The sequence below is a fragment of the Staurois parvus genome, unplaced genomic scaffold, assembly GCF_062004578.1.
Source record: "Staurois parvus isolate SC_StPar_1 unplaced genomic scaffold, SC_StPar_1.0 ptg003983l, whole genome shotgun sequence".
NCBI lineage: Eukaryota > Metazoa > Chordata > Amphibia > Anura > Ranidae > Staurois > Staurois parvus.
Genome location: NW_028321778.1, coordinates 1 through 18,562, shown reverse-complemented (window position 1 = coordinate 18,562; position 18,562 = coordinate 1). Strand labels below are relative to the sequence as shown.

Here is an 18,562-nt window from a genome sequence, read left to right as displayed (position 1 = left end):
AGGAATCCCTATAAATGGCCCCACACGGGGAATCCCTATAAATGGCCCCACACGGGGAATCCCTATAAATGGCCCCACACGGGGAATCCCTATAAATGACCCCATACGGGGAATCCCTATAAATGACCCCACACATGGAAACCCTATAAATGGCCCCACACGGGGAATCCCTATAAATGACCCCATACGGGGAATCACTATAAATGGCCCCCACACGGGGAATCCCTATAAATGGCCCCACACGGGGAATCCCTATAAATGGCCCCACACGGGGAATCCCTATAAATGGCCCCACACGGGAAATCCCTATAAATGACCCCATACGGGGAATCACTATAAATGGCCCCACACAGGGAATCCCTATAAATGACCCCACACGGGGAATCCCTATAAATGGCCCCACACGGGGATTCCCTATAAATGGCCCCACACGGGGATTCCCTATAAATGGCCCCACACGGGGATTCCCTATAAATGGCCCCACACGGGGAATCCCTATAAATGACCCCATACGGGGAATCCCTATAAATGACCCCACACGGGGAATCCCTATAAATGACCCCAAACGGGGAATCCCTATAAATGACCCCACACGGGGAATCACTATAAATGGCCCCACACGGGGAATCCCTATAAATGGCCCCACACGGGGAATCCCTATAAATGGCCCCACACGGGGAATCCCTATAAATGACCCCACACATGGAAACCCTATAAATGGCCCCACACGGGGAATCCCTATAAATGACCCCATACGGGGAATCCCTATAAATGACCCCACACATGGAAACCCTATAAATGGCCCCACACGGGGAATCCCTATAAATGACCCCATACGGGGAATCACTATAAATGGCCCCACACGGGGAATCCCTATAAATGGCCCCACACGGGGAATCCCTATAAATGGCCCCACACGGGGAATCCCTATAAATGGCCCCACACGGGAAATCCCTATAAATGACCCCATACGGGGAATCACTATAAATGGCCCCACACAGGGAATCCCTATAAATGACCCCACACGGGGAATCCCTATAAATGGCCCCACACGGGGATTCCCTATAAATGGCCCCACACGGGGATTCCCTATAAATGGCCCCACACGGGGATTCCCTATAAATGGCCCCACACGGGGAATCCCTATAAATGACCCCATACGGGGAATCCCTATAAATGACCCCACACGGGGAATCCCTATAAATGACCCCAAACGGGGAATCCCTATAAATGACCCCACACGGGGAATCACTATAAATGGCCCCACACGGGGAATCCCTATAAATGGCCCCACACGGGGAATCCCTATAAATGGCCCCACACGGGGAATCCCTATAAATGACCCCACACATGGAAACCCTATAAATGGCCCCACACGGGGAATCCCTATAAATGACCCCACACGGGGAATCCCTATAAATGACCCCACACGGGGAATCCCTATAAATGACCCCACACGGGGAATCCCTATAAATGACCCCATACGGGGAATCCCTATAAATGACCCCACACGGGGAATCCCTATAAATGACCCCACACGGGGAATCTCTATAAATGGCCCCACACGGAGAATCCCTATAAATGACCCCACACGGGGAATCCCTATGAATGTCCCCACACGGGGAATCCCTATAAATGACCCCACACGGGGAATCCCTATAAATGTCCCCACACGGAGAATCCCTATAAATGACTCCATACACGGAATCCCTATAAATGACCCCATACGGGGAATCCCTATAAATGACCCCACACGGGGAATCCCTATAAATGACCCCATACACGGAATCCCTATAAATGACCCCACACGGGGAATCCCTATAAATGGCCCCACACGGGGAATCCCTATAAATGACCCCATACGGGGAATCCCTATAAATGACCTCACACATGGAAACCCTATAAATGACCCCACACGGGGAATCCCTATAAATGACCCCACACGGGGAATCTCTATAAATGGCCCCACATGGGGAATCCCTATAAATGGCCCCACATGGGGAATCCCTATAAATGGCCCCACACGGGGAATCCCTATAAATGACCCCATACGGGGAATCCCTATAAATGGCCCCACACGGGGAATCCCTATAAATGACCCCACACGGGGAATCTCTATAAATGGCCCCACATGGGGAATCCCTATAAATGGCCCCACATGTGGAATCCCTATAAATGGCCCCACACGGGGAATCCCTATAAATGACCCCACACGGGGAATCCCTATAAATGACCCCACACATGGAAACCCTATAAATGACCCCACACGGGGAATCCCTATAAATGACCCCACACGGGGAATCCCTATAAATGACCCCACACATGGAAACCCTATAAATGACCCCACACGGGGAATCCCTATAAATGGCCCCACACGGGGAATCCCTATAAATGACCCCACACGGGGAATCCCTATAAATGACCCCATACGGGGAATCTCTATAAATGGCCCCACATGGGGAATCCCTATAAATGGCCCCACATGTGGAATCCCTATAAATGGCCCCACACGGGGAATCCCTATAAATGACCCCACACGGGGAATCTCTATAAATGGCCCCACATGGGGAATCCCTATAAATGGCCCCACATGTGGAATCCCTATAAATGGCCCCACACGGGGAATCCCTATAAATGACCCCACACGGGGAATCTCTATAAATGACCCCACACGGGGAATCCCTATAAATGACCCCACACATGGAAACCCTATAAATGACCCCACACGGGGAATCCCTATAAATGACCCCACACGGGGAATCCCTATAAATGACCCCACACATGGAAACCCTATAAATGACCCCATACGGGGAATCCCTATAAATGACCCCACACGGGGAATCTCTATAAATGGCCCCACATGGGGAATCCCTATAAATGGCCCCACACGGGGAATCCCTATAAATGGCCCCACACGGGGAATCTCTATAACTGACCCCATACGGGGAATCCCTATAAATGACCCCACATGGGGAATCCCTATAAATGGCCCCACATGGGGAATCCCTATAACTGACCCCATACGGGGAATCCCTATAAATGACCCCACACGGGGAATCCCTATAAATGACCCCCCACAGGGGAATCCCTATAAATGACCCCCCACAGGGGAATCCCTATAAATGACCCCCCACAGGGGAATCCCTATAAATGACCCCCCACAGGGGAATCTCTATAAATGGCCCCACACGGGGAATCCCTATAAATGACCCCAAACACGGAATCTCTATACAGCTTTCATCATCATGATCCCCGGTGATCCTGCCATGGAGATCACTTCCTGTTATAGGGTGACACCGTTTTGTCCCCGTCTCCCAATTGTTTCACTGAGTTGTCACCTGTCACATGGGCTTCCAATGGAGACTACAAGGGGACATTTCAGCACACATGACACAGGCATGGTCCACGGTTGTCACCATCAGGAGAAATGCTATGCTGCCATTGCTAGCGTGTATGGAGATAGGAAGTGGCTGCAAAGAGGCTGCAGGAGATCCGTGTAGACTGGTCAGCTGAGCAGAGGAAGGTGGAATCCCTGATAACAGTGATCACATGACACGGCTGGACGAGGGATATGGCTTTATATTTTAGGGGCTTTAAATAAAAAAAAAAGAAATAACAGATTGGGTGGGGCTAGGGAGGATGGGGGTGGGGAAGGTGGGGGCATGGAGGGTGGAGGACAGGGAGGGTGGGGATCGGGGGCACTGAGTGTGGGGGCAGGGAGGTTGGGGGTCGGGGGCATGGAGTGTGGGGGCGGGGAGGGTGGGGGTCGGGGGCACTGAGTGTGGGGGCGGGGAGGGTGGGGGTCGGGGGCACTGAGTGTGGGGGTCGGGGGGTGGGGAGGGTGGGAGCACTGAGTGTGGAGGGCAGGGAGGGTGGGGGTCGGGGGCACCGAGTGTGGGGGCGGGGAGGGTGGGATCTGCGGGTTGTTTTTCCTTCTCATGGACGGATTTAATCATTTTCTGCTGTTTTCACAGAAAACAAAAGACAACAAAATCAAAAAAACAAAGAAATACTCCATTGTCCCCAGGGGGAGGGGGGAGGGGGGGGCGCTAACTAGTCTACTGCAGCCTCACACATATGTTTTCCCTGCCCGTGTACACGTCATACCAGCCTCCTACACGTCATACCAGCCTCCTACACACATTATCCCCGGCCTCCCACATTTCAGGCAGAATTTCAGCATTCTGCTCCAATCCCCTCCATATCATGTGATTCAGGTGTTCCAATCCCCTCCATATCATGTGATTCAGGTGTTCCAATCCCCTCCATATCATGTGATTCAGGTGTTCCAATCCCCTCCATATCATGTGATTCAGGTGTTCCAATCCCCTCCATATCATGTGATTCAGGTGCTCCAATCCCCTCCCAATCATGTGATTCAGGTGTTCCAATCCCCTCCCAATCATGTGATTCAGGTGCTCCAATCCCCTCCCAATCATGTGATTCAGGTGTTCCAATCCCCTCCATATCATGTGATTCAGGTGTTCCAATCCCCTCCCAATCATGTGATTCAGGTGCTCCAATCCCCTCCCAATCATGTGATTCAGGTGTTCCAATCCCCTCCATATCATGTGATTCAGGTGCTCCAATCCCCTCCATATCATGTGATTCAGGTGCTCCAATCCCCTCCCAATCATGTGATTCAGGTGCTCCAATCCCCTCTATATAATTGGATTCAGCCTCTGACGCAGTGATCAGCATGAAGTGCGGCCTCCCGCCGTACCTTCTTAGTTTATTAAAGCGGGTGTTACCCTCAGACAGGGAACATGAACAAAGCACATCCCTCTATAGTGTGTACTTGCCTCAGTCCAGAGTGTCACCTCAATCTGCTGCCTCCTTCCTCTGCTATCAGCACCAGTCACTTCTGACAAGTTTTCCTGACACCAAGAGATAAATGGTGACAAGGGGAGGGAGCTCCAGCACACAGCTTGTGATTGACAGCCTTTATAAAAGGCTATAGAGGAAAGAGGGCTGCAGATAAACAGGTACAACCACTGTGATGAGACTTGTCTGACAGCAGAACAGGAACATTCGGGAAAAGCCCTCGATGGGATTTTTGGAAAGAAATTAAAACGCACCGATTGCTTACAATAAGAGAAAGTATAAAGCTGTGATCTGATTGGTGACGGTCCGGCTACTGGAAGCCCCTCTGATTGGCTCTCAGGAATGTTTCCTGCCTGAGGCTCACAGAAAGTCTGGTCATGGTGTCAGAAAGAGAAAGTGTATACCTTGTCCCCGCTGCGGGAAGGCGGATCACATGAGGGCGAGGCTCGACGCCGGATGGTATGGAGGAATTTGGTTCTGCTCCAATTGATTGACGTGTACAGGTATAACAGGAGCCGTGATGCCCCGCCCTGAACACGCCAGTGTCACGGAATGCCTGAGGGAAGAACATGGCTGGGCAACGAAACATCAATCTAAGCTGAACTACAGAAAACCCCAAAGAATGCGAATGTGGATTCCTTAGAAATGAATGTACACTAGATCGCCCCAAGTATTGTCCCCCCCTCCATATCATGTGATTCAGGTGTTCCAATCCCCTCCATATCATGTGATTTATGTGTTCCAATCCCCTCCACATCATGTGATTCAGGTGTTCCAATCCCCTCCATATCATGTGATTTATGTGTTCCAATCCCCTCCATATCATGTGATTTATGTGTTCCAATCCCCTCCACATCATGTGATTCAGGTGTTCCAATCCCCTCCATATCATGTGATTCAGGTGTTCCAATCCCCTCCATATCATGTGATTCAGGTGTTCCAATCCCCTCCACATCATGTGATTCAGGTGTTCCAATCCCCTCCATAACATGTGATTCGAGTGTTCCAATCCCCTCCACATTATGTGATTCAGGTGTTCCAATCCACTCCATATCATGTGATTCAGGTGTTCCTATCCCCTCCACATCATGTGATTCAGGTGTTCCAATCCCCTCCATATCATGTGATTCAGGTGTTCCAATCCCCTTCACATTATGTGATTCAGGTGTTCCAATCCCCTCCCAATCATGTGATTCAGGTGTTCCAATCCCCTCCCAATCATGTGATTCAGGTGTTCCAATCCCCTCCATATCATGTGATTTATGTGTTCCAATCCCCTCCATATCATGTGATTTATGTGTTCCAATCCCCTCCACATCATGTGATTCAGGTGTTCCAATCCCCTCCATATCATGTGATTCAGGTGTTCCAATCCCCTCCATGGACACATGTATATACAATCAAGCATAGGGATGCATGCAGACGGCTTCTACAAACATTGGTGAAAGAATGGGTCGCTCTCAGGAGCTCAGTGACTCCAAGCGTGGTCCCGTGATAGGTGGCCACCTGGGCAATAAGTCCATCCGTGACATTTCCTGGCTACTAAATATTCCACGCTCAGTTGTTAGTGGGATTATAACAAAGTGGAAGCAACTGGAAACAACAGCCACTCAGCCACCAAGTGGTAGGCCACGTCACATGACAGGGCGGGGTCAGCACATGCTGAAGCGCACAGTGCGCAGAAGTCACCAACTGTCTGCAGAGTCAATAGCTAAAGACCTCCAAACTTGGTGTGGCCTTCAGATGAGCCCAACAACAGTGCGTAGAGAGCTTCATGGAATGGGTTTCCATGGCCGAGCAGCTGCATCCAAGCCTTCCATCACCAAGTGCAATGCAAAGCATCGATGCCGTGGTGTAAAGCACGCCGCCACTGGACTCTAGAGCAGTGGAGGCGTGTTCTCTGGAGTGACCAATCACACTTCTGTCTGGTAATCTGATGGATGTGTCTGGGTTTGGTGGTGGCCAGGAGAACGGTACTTGCCTGACTGCATTGTGCCAAGTGTAAAGTTTGGTGGAGGGGGGATTATGGTGTGGGGGCGTTTTTCAGGGGTTGGGCTTGGCCCCCTAGTTCCAGTGAAGGGAACTCTTAAGGTGACATTTTGGACAATTTCATGCTCCCAACTTTGTGGGAGGAGTTTGGGGATGGCCCCTTCCTGTTCCAACATGACTGCGCACCAGTGCACAAAGCAAGGTCCATAAAGACATGGAGGAGCCAGTTTGGGGTGGAGGAACTTGACTGTCCTGCACAGAGTCCTGACCTCAACCCCATAGAACACCTTTGGGATGAATTAGAGCGGAGACTGCGAGCCAGGCCTCCTCCCCCGACATCAGTGCCCCTCCCCCGACATCAGTGCCCCTCCCCCGACATCAGTGCCTGACCTGACAAATGTGCTTCTGGATGAATGGTCCAACCTTCCCATAGACACCCTCCTAAACCTTGTGGGGGGCCTTCCCAGAAGAGTTGAAGCTGTTATAGCTGCAAAGGGCGGGGCCAACTCAATATTGAACCCTACGGACTAAGACTGGGGGGCCAATAAAGGTCATGTGTGTGGAAAGGGCGGGGCCAACTCAATATTTGGGGCAATATAGTGTAGATATGGATTGCTTGGAAGGATTTGGATTTTCATCAGACAGGAGAACGCCACACAGCGTGGTCAGTTCTCTAGATGTGCTGGAAACTCAGCCTGCTCTCCTCCAATAATCAGACTTGTCTTGATTGCAGACCACAACACGATTCCAGGCAAAAGCAATGGCTGCCCATGTCCCTGCAGAAAGGCACTCATTCCCTGCAAGCCTGTTGCTCTTCTTGGAGGGGAGGAACCAAGAAGTAAACCAACTCCCAAGGTCTCCCTCTCTCATGGGTATGGTGGGGAACCCTGCCCCCCCCCCCCCCCCAGAGGGGGAAGAGCAGGAGCACAGCAGCTAGATGTTGCTTCTTCCTGTCCAGTCTCATCCACCTCCCTTCCTGGTCCTGCCTAGACTCCCAGCCTTCTCCAGCGGGATGGAGGCACCTTAAAGGGGAACCTCCTCCACCACTATCCTACAAGGTGGGTATGCAAGGAAATATTAACCCTAAGGGGGCGGGGTGGGAAGTTCTTTAATTTTGCCTTCCTTGTTGGTTTCCAAACATTTCACCAAAATTCCATACCTGCAACGAGACCGCCACCGCCGCCCATTCCACCTTCCACTTTATATCCAAACCGATCATTCCCAGAGAGACCAGCAGAGCGCAGAGAACGATCAGGAACTGGAAAGGAGAACACAACCTTCAGGGTCAAATATTCAGAACGTTCGCTGACCTCCCACACCTTCGCTGACCTTCCACAGCTTCACTGACCTCCCACGCCTTCGCTGACCTTCCACAGCTTCACTGACCTCCCACGCCTTCACTGACCTCCCACGCCTTCACTGACCTCCCACGCCTTTGCTGACCTTCCACAGCTTCACTGACCTCCCACGCCTTCGCTAACCTTCCACACGTTCGCTCACTTTACACTTCTTCGCTCACCTTCCACACCTTCGCTCACCTTCCAACTACTGCGAGCGGAGCCTCACCTTCCACGCCTTTGCTCACCTTCCACACCTTCGCTCACCTTCCACGCCTTTGCTCACCTTCCACACCTTCGCTCACCTTCCAACTACTGCGAGCGGAGCCTCACCTTCCACACCTTCGCTCACTTTACACTTCTTTGCTCACCTTCCACGCGTTCGCTCACCTTCCACCTACTATGAGAGGAGCCTCACCTTCCACACCTTTGCTCACCTTCCACACCTTCGCTCACCTTCCACACCTTCGCTCACCTTCCACGCCTTCGCTCACCTTCCAACTACTGCGAGCGGAGCCTCACCTTCCACGCCTTCGCTCACCTTCCACCTACTACAAGTGGAGCCTCACCTTCCATGCGTTCGCTCACCTTTCACGCCTTCACTCACCTTCCACACCTTCGCTCACCTTCCACACCTTCGCTCACCTTCCACGCCTTCACTCACCTTCCAACTACTGGGAGCGGAGCCTCACCTTCCACGCCTTCGCTCACCTTCCACCTACTACGAGTGGAGCCTCACCTTCCATGCGTTCGCTCACCTTTCACGCCTTCACTCACCTTCCACGCCTTCGCTCACCTTCCACACCTTCGCTCACCTTCCACGCCTTCGCTCACCTTCCACGCCTTCGCTCACCTTCCACCTACTATGGGCGGAGCCTCACCTTATGTAGGCAGTGCAGTCTGAGCGGCTGAGCGCACACCAGCAGGATCATGGAGAGGATCTAGAGGACGCGGGAGATAGGAAACGGGACCGTTACCGCGCAATTCTCAATCCACATCCACCAGCAGATCGCAACACTAGAACAAGCCACGTCGATGTCGCCAAAGACATTTATCAAACTAATTCTTAATGAAATTTACAAAAATAATTTTTTTTTTCTTCAATATTCCTTATATTTATATATTCTGTATACAGCATATAATAAATATACACAGAATAAATATTAGATACATTCCTGGATTGTAGACAAATAATTGATGACATTCAGCTCCAAAAACATCAATGCTTAATGAAATGTAAAAAATGAATAATAATAATACTTGTTATTTTTAATATTATAATTTATTTTGTACATTTCAGTTTAATAATTTTAATGTTTTTGGTGACAGACTTGAATGCCATCAATTATTTTTACCTCCATCCAGTAATTTATCTTATATTTATTCTGTGTATATTTATTATATGCTGTATATAGCAACAAGATATATATATATATTTTTATTTTTTTTAATTCTATTTTTACCAAAAAAAAATAATTTATATACCATATATATATATATATATATATATATATATATATATAATTTTTTTTTTCAAGAAAAACTAGATTATATATATATATATATATATATATATATATATATATATATATATATATATAATTTATTCGATTTCTTTCCAGAAAAAAAAAATTATAATATATATAAATTTTTTTCTCAACAACATAACGATCTATTTTTCATTCTATTTTTTCAAGAAAAAAAAATTATATATTTTTTTTCTTGAAATAAAATCGAATAAATTATATATATATATATATATTTTTTTTTTTTTTTCTTGAAAAAATAGAATAAAATATAGATCTTTTTTTTTTTTGAGAAATTTATTTTTATATATATATATATATATATATATATATATATATATATATATATAATAGTTTTTTTTATTGAAAAAATTTAATTATATATATAATTTATTCTATTTTTTCAATAAAAAAAACTATATTATATATATATATATATATATATTTTTTTTTTTTTTTTTTTTTTTTTTTTCCTTGAAAAATTAGAATAAAATATATATCTTTATTTTTTTGAGAAAAAAAATTATTATTTATATATATATATACACACACACATACATACTAAATATCTATGTGTATATAATATTTTTTTTTCCCCCCTTAAATATTATATATATTTATATATTCTGTATACAGCATATATTATATACTTAATAAATATTAAACACATTACTGGATGCAGACAAAAATAATTGATGATATTTAGGTCTATGTCACCAAAAACATTAAAACAATTCTTAATTAAATGTACTAAATAAATAATAATACCCCACCCCCTGCTAACTTGCCGCCCTCCTCCACTCTTCCTACCACTCCATCCCCCACAGCTATCTCCTCCTGTGCCACCATCCCCCCCCCCCCCCTCCTAGATTGTAAGCTCCCAGGAGCAGGGCCCTCGATCCCCTCATGTATCACATTGTATTGGTATTGTTCTGTCACATGTTCTGTCCCCCTCTGTAATGTACAGCGCTGAGTGAACTATTGGCGCTTTATAAATACTGTATAATAATAATATCATGCTGGGAGGTTAATTGGCTCCTGTCTAAATTGTCCCTAGTATGTATATGTATGAATGTGAGTTAGGGACCTTAGATTGTACGCTCCTCGGGGGCGGGGACTGATGTGAATGTACAATATATATGTAAAGAACTGCACAAATTGATGGCGCTATACAAGTACCTGAAATATTAATAAATATATAAATTTTTTTTCCCTTAAATATTACATATATTTATATATTTTATATACAGAATATAATAAATATATACAGATTAAATAACAAATACATTACTGGATGCAGACAAAATTAAATTGATGACATTCAGGGCTATGTCACCAAAAACATTGAAACAATTCTTAATGAAATGCACTAAATAAATAAATAAACATATTAATAAACAAAAAAAAAAAATAATAAAGAAAAAAAAAAATAAAATTATATATATACACACACACACACAAACGCATACAGTATATGTGTGTATAGATATTTATTTATTTTTAATATAATTTTTATTTATTTTATTTAGTGCATTTCATTAAGAATTATTTTAATGTTTTTGGTGACATATATAATTTTTTTTTTTTTCATTATTATTATTTTTTTTTATTAATATAATGTTTATTTATTTATTTAGTGCATTTCATTAAGAATTATTTTAATGTTTTTGGTGACATATATAATTTTTTTTTTTTTCATTATTATTATTTTTTTTTATTAATATAATGTTTATTTATTTATTTAGTGCATTTCGTTAAGAATTGTTTCAATGTTTTTGGTGACATAGCCCTGAATGTCATCAATTTAATTTTGTCTGCATCCAGTAATGTATTTGTTATTTAATCTGTATATAAAATATAAATAATATTTAAGGGAAAGAATAAACAAATACATGAATTTATATAGATATATATATTTTTTTTTTCTTATAATAAATATATACAGAATAAATTTCAGATACATTACTGGATGCAGACAAAAATAACGACAGGTTGCTCTGTGTTCTGTATACCAAATATTTGACATTTAAAAAAAAAATAAAATCTTTGCTTTCATTTTGTTTTTCCCCTTCCCTACATCTCAGTGCTGCTGATCTTCTGCAGCTTCTTTGGAGCCACTTTCAGTAGAGTTTTGTCCTTGTCACATGGGCTTCCGATGGAGACTGCAAGAAGCCGTTCTCAGCACACATGACACAGACATGGCCACTGGTGCCACCAACAACAAACCCGCCCTGAGAAATGCAATGAAGGTCACTTCCTGCTGTAGGGTGACCACGCTTTGTCCGTCTCCCGATTGTCCTGATGCGTTGTCACCCTGTCACATGGGCTTCCGATGGAGGCTACAAGTGGCCGTTCTCAGCACACATGACACAGACATGGCCACTGGTGCCACCAACAACAAACACGCCCTGAGAAATGCAATGAAGGTCACTTCCTGCTGTAGGGTGACCACGCTTTGTCCGTCTCCCAATTGTCCTGATGAGTTGTCACCCTGTCACATGGGCTTCCGATGGAGGCTACAAGTGGCCGTTCTCAGCACACATGACACAGACATGGCCACTGGTGCCACCAACAACAAACCCGCCCTGAGAAATGCAATGAAGGTCACTTCCTGCTGTAGGGTGACCACGCTTTGTCCATCTCCCAATTGTCCTGATGCGTTGTCACCCTGTCACATGGGCTTCCGATGGAGGCTACAAGTGGCCGTTCTCAGCACACATGACACAGACATGGCCACTGGTGCCACCAACAACAAACCCGCCCTGAGAAATGCAATGAAGGTCACTTCCTGCTGTAGGGTGACCACGCTTTGTCCGTCTCCCAATTGTCCTGATGCGTTGTCACCCTGTCACATGGGCTTCCGATGGAGGCTACAAGTGGCCGTTCTCAGCACACATGACACAGACATGGCCACTGGTGCCACCAACAACAAACCCGCCCTGAGAAATGCAATGAAGGTCACTTCCTGCTGTAGAGTGACCACGCTTTGTCCGTCTCCCGATTGTCCTGATGCGTTGTCACCCTGTCACATGGGCTTCCGATGGAGGCTACAAGTGGACGTTTTCAGCACACATGACACAGACAGGGTCCATTGTTTTTACCATCAGGAAACCTGACCTGAGAAATGCAATGAAGGTCACTTCCTGCTATAGGGTGACCACGCTCTGTCCGTCTTCCAATTGTCCCGATGCGTTGTCACCCTGTCATGTTGGCTACAATTGGACATTTTCAGCACACATGACACAGACATGGCCACTGTTGTCACATCAGGAAACCCCCATGAGAAATGTTGTGCTGCCATCACTTGAGTATATGGAAACAGGAAGTGGCTGTAAAGAGGCTGCAGGAGATCAGAAGCATGAAGATGCAGCAAAAGGATAACAAAATAGAAAAAAAAAAAAAAGATGAAAACTTGGATTTTAATACAAAAAAAAATTTGAATTTTTAGATACTCCATGAGAAGGAATTGTATTTATAAAAATAAAAATGGCCGCCACGCGTCCATCAAAACTGCATGGAAATTCGTTCTGTGCAAACAGGGCAATCGGGAAAATACCGCGTTATGGCCACTAGATGGTGCTGATTACCATGGGAAACACGTACGCTCCTCAGCTCCCTCTAGTGACCATAACGGAGTATTTCCCACATTCGACTAACCTGAGAACATTCGATTTGGCGCAGAACGAATTTACATCAACGGACAAAACAGCGATACAAATTTTTTTTTTTTTTTTCTAAATAAGCCCTGAAATGTCACCAATAAAATACCCTTTACAACATTTCTATTGACACCCTACGAAGGAAATGCGCGGCGTACCATCAGGAGAGCGGAATACGAGAGAAGGACGGCCGCCACGGTGATCAGTACGATGGACCAGTCCTGCCAACGGCCGAGGAGGCGGAAGATTTCCCTGCAGGGAGAAAAAAAAATGGAAAAAAATTAAAAATCAGATCAAATGGCGGTGAAGAGAATTTGTTACGGACGCTGAAAAATGTCCCACTTTGCGACAAAAGGCGCGAAAAACCCGACACGGAGAATAGTAGACCCCTCCAGGTGACTACATGTGGGGTCCGTGTTCTTCTACAACATCCCGGGACCCTGTAATATGCAAATATCGACTTTTGGTAAGAAGTCGTCCCATGGCCCCACCCCCCGGATTGCCCTTTCTGGTGCCTGTGATGGGGGGTGTGGCTGTGATGGGGGGTGTGGCTGTGATGAGGGGGTGTGGCTGTTACTCAGCTCTGTCTGCACAGAGCACCGCAGTGTGAGAGAGCAGAAAGCACCGTTTTCACGTAGAGGAATTTTAATGCATTAACCAGTAAAAATCAATCAGTTACAAATTTAGGGGCTCCCGGGGCACCAGGATATAGGGGTCCCAGGGCACCAGGATATAGGGGCTCCCGGGGCACCAGGATTTACGGGGCTCCCGGGGTATCAGGATTTACGGGGTTCCCGGGCACCAGGATTTACGGGGCTCCCGGGGCACCAGGATTTACGGGGCTCCCGGGGCACCAGGATTTACGGGCCTCCCGGGGCACCAGGATTTACGGGACTCCCGGGGCACTCTAGAGGAAACGAACGCCACACCCAGACCGGATTCTGGTGGAAAATGAAGGATTTCCAGGTTTTGGTGTTTTTCCCCCAAAGTGAAGTCAAACACTTAATTTGTTGGACCCGTTTATGTTACATTTTGTGATTTTTGCTCGGAAACAAATTAAAAGACTTTTTTCTCCCAGAGAAAATGCAGGTCCCTGTCCTCACACTGCGGTGCCCCGTGCCGGTGGAGCTGAGTAACAGCCACGCCCCCTCAACACAGAGAGAAGGGGCGTGTCTTACCTGGGCTATTATCAGGTGTGACTGGAGCCCATTGGACGGTCATCATTAGACTTCCTGACCTATGAAACTGGAGGCTGTGAGCACAATGTCTACGTTGGGGGGGGGGGGGGGTAAAAACTTACTCATTGAAGTTGTGGATGTCATTTTTCAGGATCAGCGTTATGTACATCCATATCAGTGTGAAGAGGAAGATCAGGAAGATCAGCAGAACCCAGACACACTCACCCTGCAAGGAGGAACATCAGTTATTTCACAGCCCATGTCTACTGATCACAACAAATCCCCCTGAAGTCACAGACGATCGATCACAAGCCACGCCCCCGGGAAGCCCAATATAGATGCTAATTGGTGGGACCCATTCCTGTCCTTCCTATGGAAAGAAATGAGTTTTACCCTCTCCTACCGAAACACTGACACCAACGATGGCAGTGACCCCAATACTGACCCCAATGGCAGTGACCCCAATACTGACCCTATCCCCAACATTGACCCCAACGATGGCAGTGACCCCAATACTGACCCCACCATCAACAATCGCAGTAAACCCAATACTGACCCCAACAACGGCAGTGACCCCAATACTGACCCCAATGGCAGTGACCCCAATACTGACCCTATCCCCAACATTGACCCCAACGATGGCAGTGACCCCAATACTGACCCCACCATCAACAATCGCAGTAAACCCAATACTGACCCCAACAACGGCAGTGACCCCAATACTGACCCTATCCCCAACATTGACCCCCAACGATGGCAGTGACCCCAATACTGACCTTATCCCCAACACCGACCCCAACGATGGCAGTGATCCCAATACTGACCCCACCATCAACAAAGGCAGTGACCCCAATACTGACCCTATCATCAACACTGACCCCAACAACGGCAGTGACCCCAATACTGACCTTATCCCCAACATTGACCCCAACGATGGCAGTGACCCCAATACTGACCCTATCCCCAACATTGACCCCAACGATGGCAGTGACCCCAATACTGACCCCACCATCAACAATGGCAGTGACCCCAATACTGACCCTATCCCCAACAGACTGCAGACAGTACAGGAGATGAGCAGAGACTGCGGACACAGTACAGGAGATGACCAGAGACTGCAGACATAGTACAGGAGATGACCAGAGACTGCGGACACAGTACAGGGGATGACCAGAGACTGCGGACACAGTACAGGAGATGACCAGAGACTGCGGACACAGTACAGGAGATGACCAGAGACTGCGGACATAGTACAGGAGATGACCAGAGACTGCAGACACAGTACAGGGATGACCAGAGACTGCGGACATAGTACAGGGATGACCAGAGACTGCGGACACAGTACAGGAGATGACCAGAGACTGCAGACATAGTACAGGAGATGACCAGAGACTGCAGACACAGTACAGGGATGACCAGAGACTGCGGACACAGTACAGGAGATGACCAGAGACTGTGGACATAGTACAGGAGATGACCAGAGACTGCGGACACAGTACAGGGATGACCAGAGACTGCGGACATAGTACAGGAGATGACCAGAGACTGCGGACATAGTACAGGAGATGACCAGAGACTGCGGACACAGTACAGGGATGACCAGAGACTGCGGACATAGTACAGGAGATGACCAGAGACTGCAGACACAGTACAGGAGATGACCAGAGACTGCGGACACAGTACAGGAGATGACCAGAGACTGCGGACATAGTACAGGAGATGACCAGAGACTGCGGACACAGTACAGGAGATGACCAGAGACTGCGGACACAGTACAGGGGATGACCAGAGACTGCGGACACAGTACAAGAGATGACCAGAGACTGCAGACATAGTACAGGGATGACCAGAGACTGCGGACATAGTACAGGAGATGACCAGAGACTGCGGACATAGTACAGGAGATGACCAGAGACTGCGGACACAGTACAGGGATGACCAGAGACTGCGGACATAGTACAGGAGATGACCAGAGACTGCGGACATAGTACAGGAGATGACCAGAGACTGCGGACACAGTACAGGGATGACCAGAGACTGCGGACATAGTACAGGAGATGACCAGAGACTGCGGACATAGTACAGGAGATGACCAGAGACTGCGGACACAGTACAGGGATGACCAGAGACTGCGGACATAGTACAGGAGATGACCAGAGACTGCGGACACAGTACAGGAGATGACCAGAGACTGCAGACATAGTACAGGAGATGACCAGAGACTGCAGACACAGTACAGGAGATGACCAGAGACTGCAGACACAGTACAGGGATGACCAGAGACTGCGGACACAGTACAGGAGATGACCAGAGACTGCGGACACAGTACAGGGGATGACCAGAGACTGCGGACATAGTACAGGAGATGACCAGAGACTGCAGACATAGTACAGGAGATGACCAGAGACTGCGGACATAGTACAGGGGATGACCAGAGACTGCGGACACAGTACAGGGGATGACCAGAGACTGCAGACATAGTACAGGAGATGACCAGAGACTGCAGACACAGTACAGGAGATGACCAGAGACTGCGGACACAGTACAGGGATGACCAGAGACTGCGGACACAGTACAGGGGATGACCAGAGACTGCGGACACGGTACAGGAGATGACCAGAGACTGCGGACACAGTACAGGAGATGACCAGAGACTGCGGACATAGTACAGGAGATGACCAGAGACTGCGGACATAGTACAGGGGATGACCAGAGACTGCGGACACAGTACAGGGGATGACCAGAGACTGCAGACATAGTACAGGAGATGACCAGAGACTGCAGACACAGTACAGGAGATGACCAGAGACTGCGGACACAGTACAGGGATGACCAGAGACTGCGGACACAGTACAGGAGATGACCAGAGACTGCGGACACAGTACAGGGGATGACCAGAGACTGCGGACACAGTACAGGAGATGACCAGAGACTGCGGACCTGGTACAGGAGGAATAAAGGAGTATACTGGGGGTACCTCTACAAGGAGTATATTGGTAGTACCCCCTGGATAAGCCCCCCGCTCTCTATGGTAGGAGTACCCCAATATACAGGTCTGAGTACCCCCTGGATGCCCTCCCCCCCCCACCCCACCCCCGTCCCGTCGGAGTCCCCGGCTTACCGTTGAGTTGGTTTTCTTGCTTTTGCAGGAACAGCCATAGAAGCCCCTCAGGCACAGAGCGCAGGAGGAGCACGGCGGGTTCCCGGCCATCATCTAGCTGGCAGTGTTGGGGGGGAGGTGGGGGGGGTCCTGGAAAATAATGAAAGTTTTGACACAATTCAGCCGCAAAGTAAAAAAAAACCCATAAAAAAGGCGAGTTGTGGAGGCGAGGTGCGGGGTGCGGGTGGCAGCCAATCACCATCCCCCGGGTGCCTCTCCGAAATGCTGAAGGACAAGTTTTCTCTGGTAGAGCAAAAAACGATTTCAGAACAAGTCAGACCAGACTGGGAGGGAGCCGAGATCGCATCCGGAACAATGGCGAGGAAGACCCTCTCCTGTGTGCGACAATGACCTGCGACCCAGCCGGGGGACCCAACCTGCCCACCGGGGTCAGGATGGAGGCGTGTGCCCCCGGGGGGGGGAATACCTGAGGCACGCCTGATAATAATCACACAGAGATATCACAGATCATAGAGATCATAGAGACATATCACAGATCGCAGATCCCATTCAATAGAAGATAACACGGCCGATCCTTTATAGTTACAATGCATATAAAGTCAGAACTTCCCGGCACCGATATACTTCCCGGCACGATATACTTCCCGGCACGATATACTTCCCGGCACGATATACTTCCCGGCACGATATACTTCCCGGCACCGATATACTTCCCGACACGATATACTTCCCGGCACCGATATACTTCCCGACACGATATACTTCACGGCACCGATATACTTCCCGGCACCGATATACTTCCCGGCACGATATACTTCCCGGCACCGATATACTTCCCGGCACGATATACTTCCCGGCACGATATACTTCCCGGCACGATATACTTCCCGGCACGATATACTTCCCGGCACCGATATACTTCCCGGCA

The 18,562-nt window shown here is 47.7% G+C and overlaps 1 protein-coding gene across 1 annotated transcript; it reads right to left on the bottom strand.

Annotated features, from left to right (window-relative positions):
• Positions 1-7,921: 7,921 nt before the first annotated feature.
• Positions 7,922-18,027, bottom strand: LOC149427135 (glycerophosphodiester phosphodiesterase 3-like). Its single transcript, XM_089668225.1, has 5 exons — positions 17,635-18,027; positions 14,636-14,739; positions 13,494-13,587; positions 9,032-9,091; positions 7,922-8,071 (listed from the first exon to the last, which is right to left on the bottom strand). Exons 1-5 carry the CDS (start codon positions 17,725-17,727, stop codon positions 7,922-7,924), a joined length of 501 nt encoding a protein of 166 aa, XP_089524351.1. The 5' UTR covers positions 17,728-18,027.
• Positions 18,028-18,562: the final 535 nt, after the last annotated feature.

What these genes read in the sequence shown, in the direction of transcription:
- LOC149427135 (XM_089668225.1), bottom strand. Translation starts at nt 17,727, where the DNA reads ATGATGGCCGGGAACCCGCCGTGCTCCTCCTGCGCTCTGTGCCTGAGG. An exon ending in GCAAGAAAACCAACTCAACG is followed by an intron (nt 14,740 to 17,634) that starts GTAAGCCGGGGA and finishes TCCTCCTTGCAG; the next exon opens with GGTGAGTGTGTCTGGGTTCT. An exon ending in GACATCCACAACTTCAATGA is followed by an intron (nt 13,588 to 14,635) that starts GTAAGTTTTTAC and finishes TTCTCCCTGCAG; the next exon opens with GGAAATCTTCCGCCTCCTCG.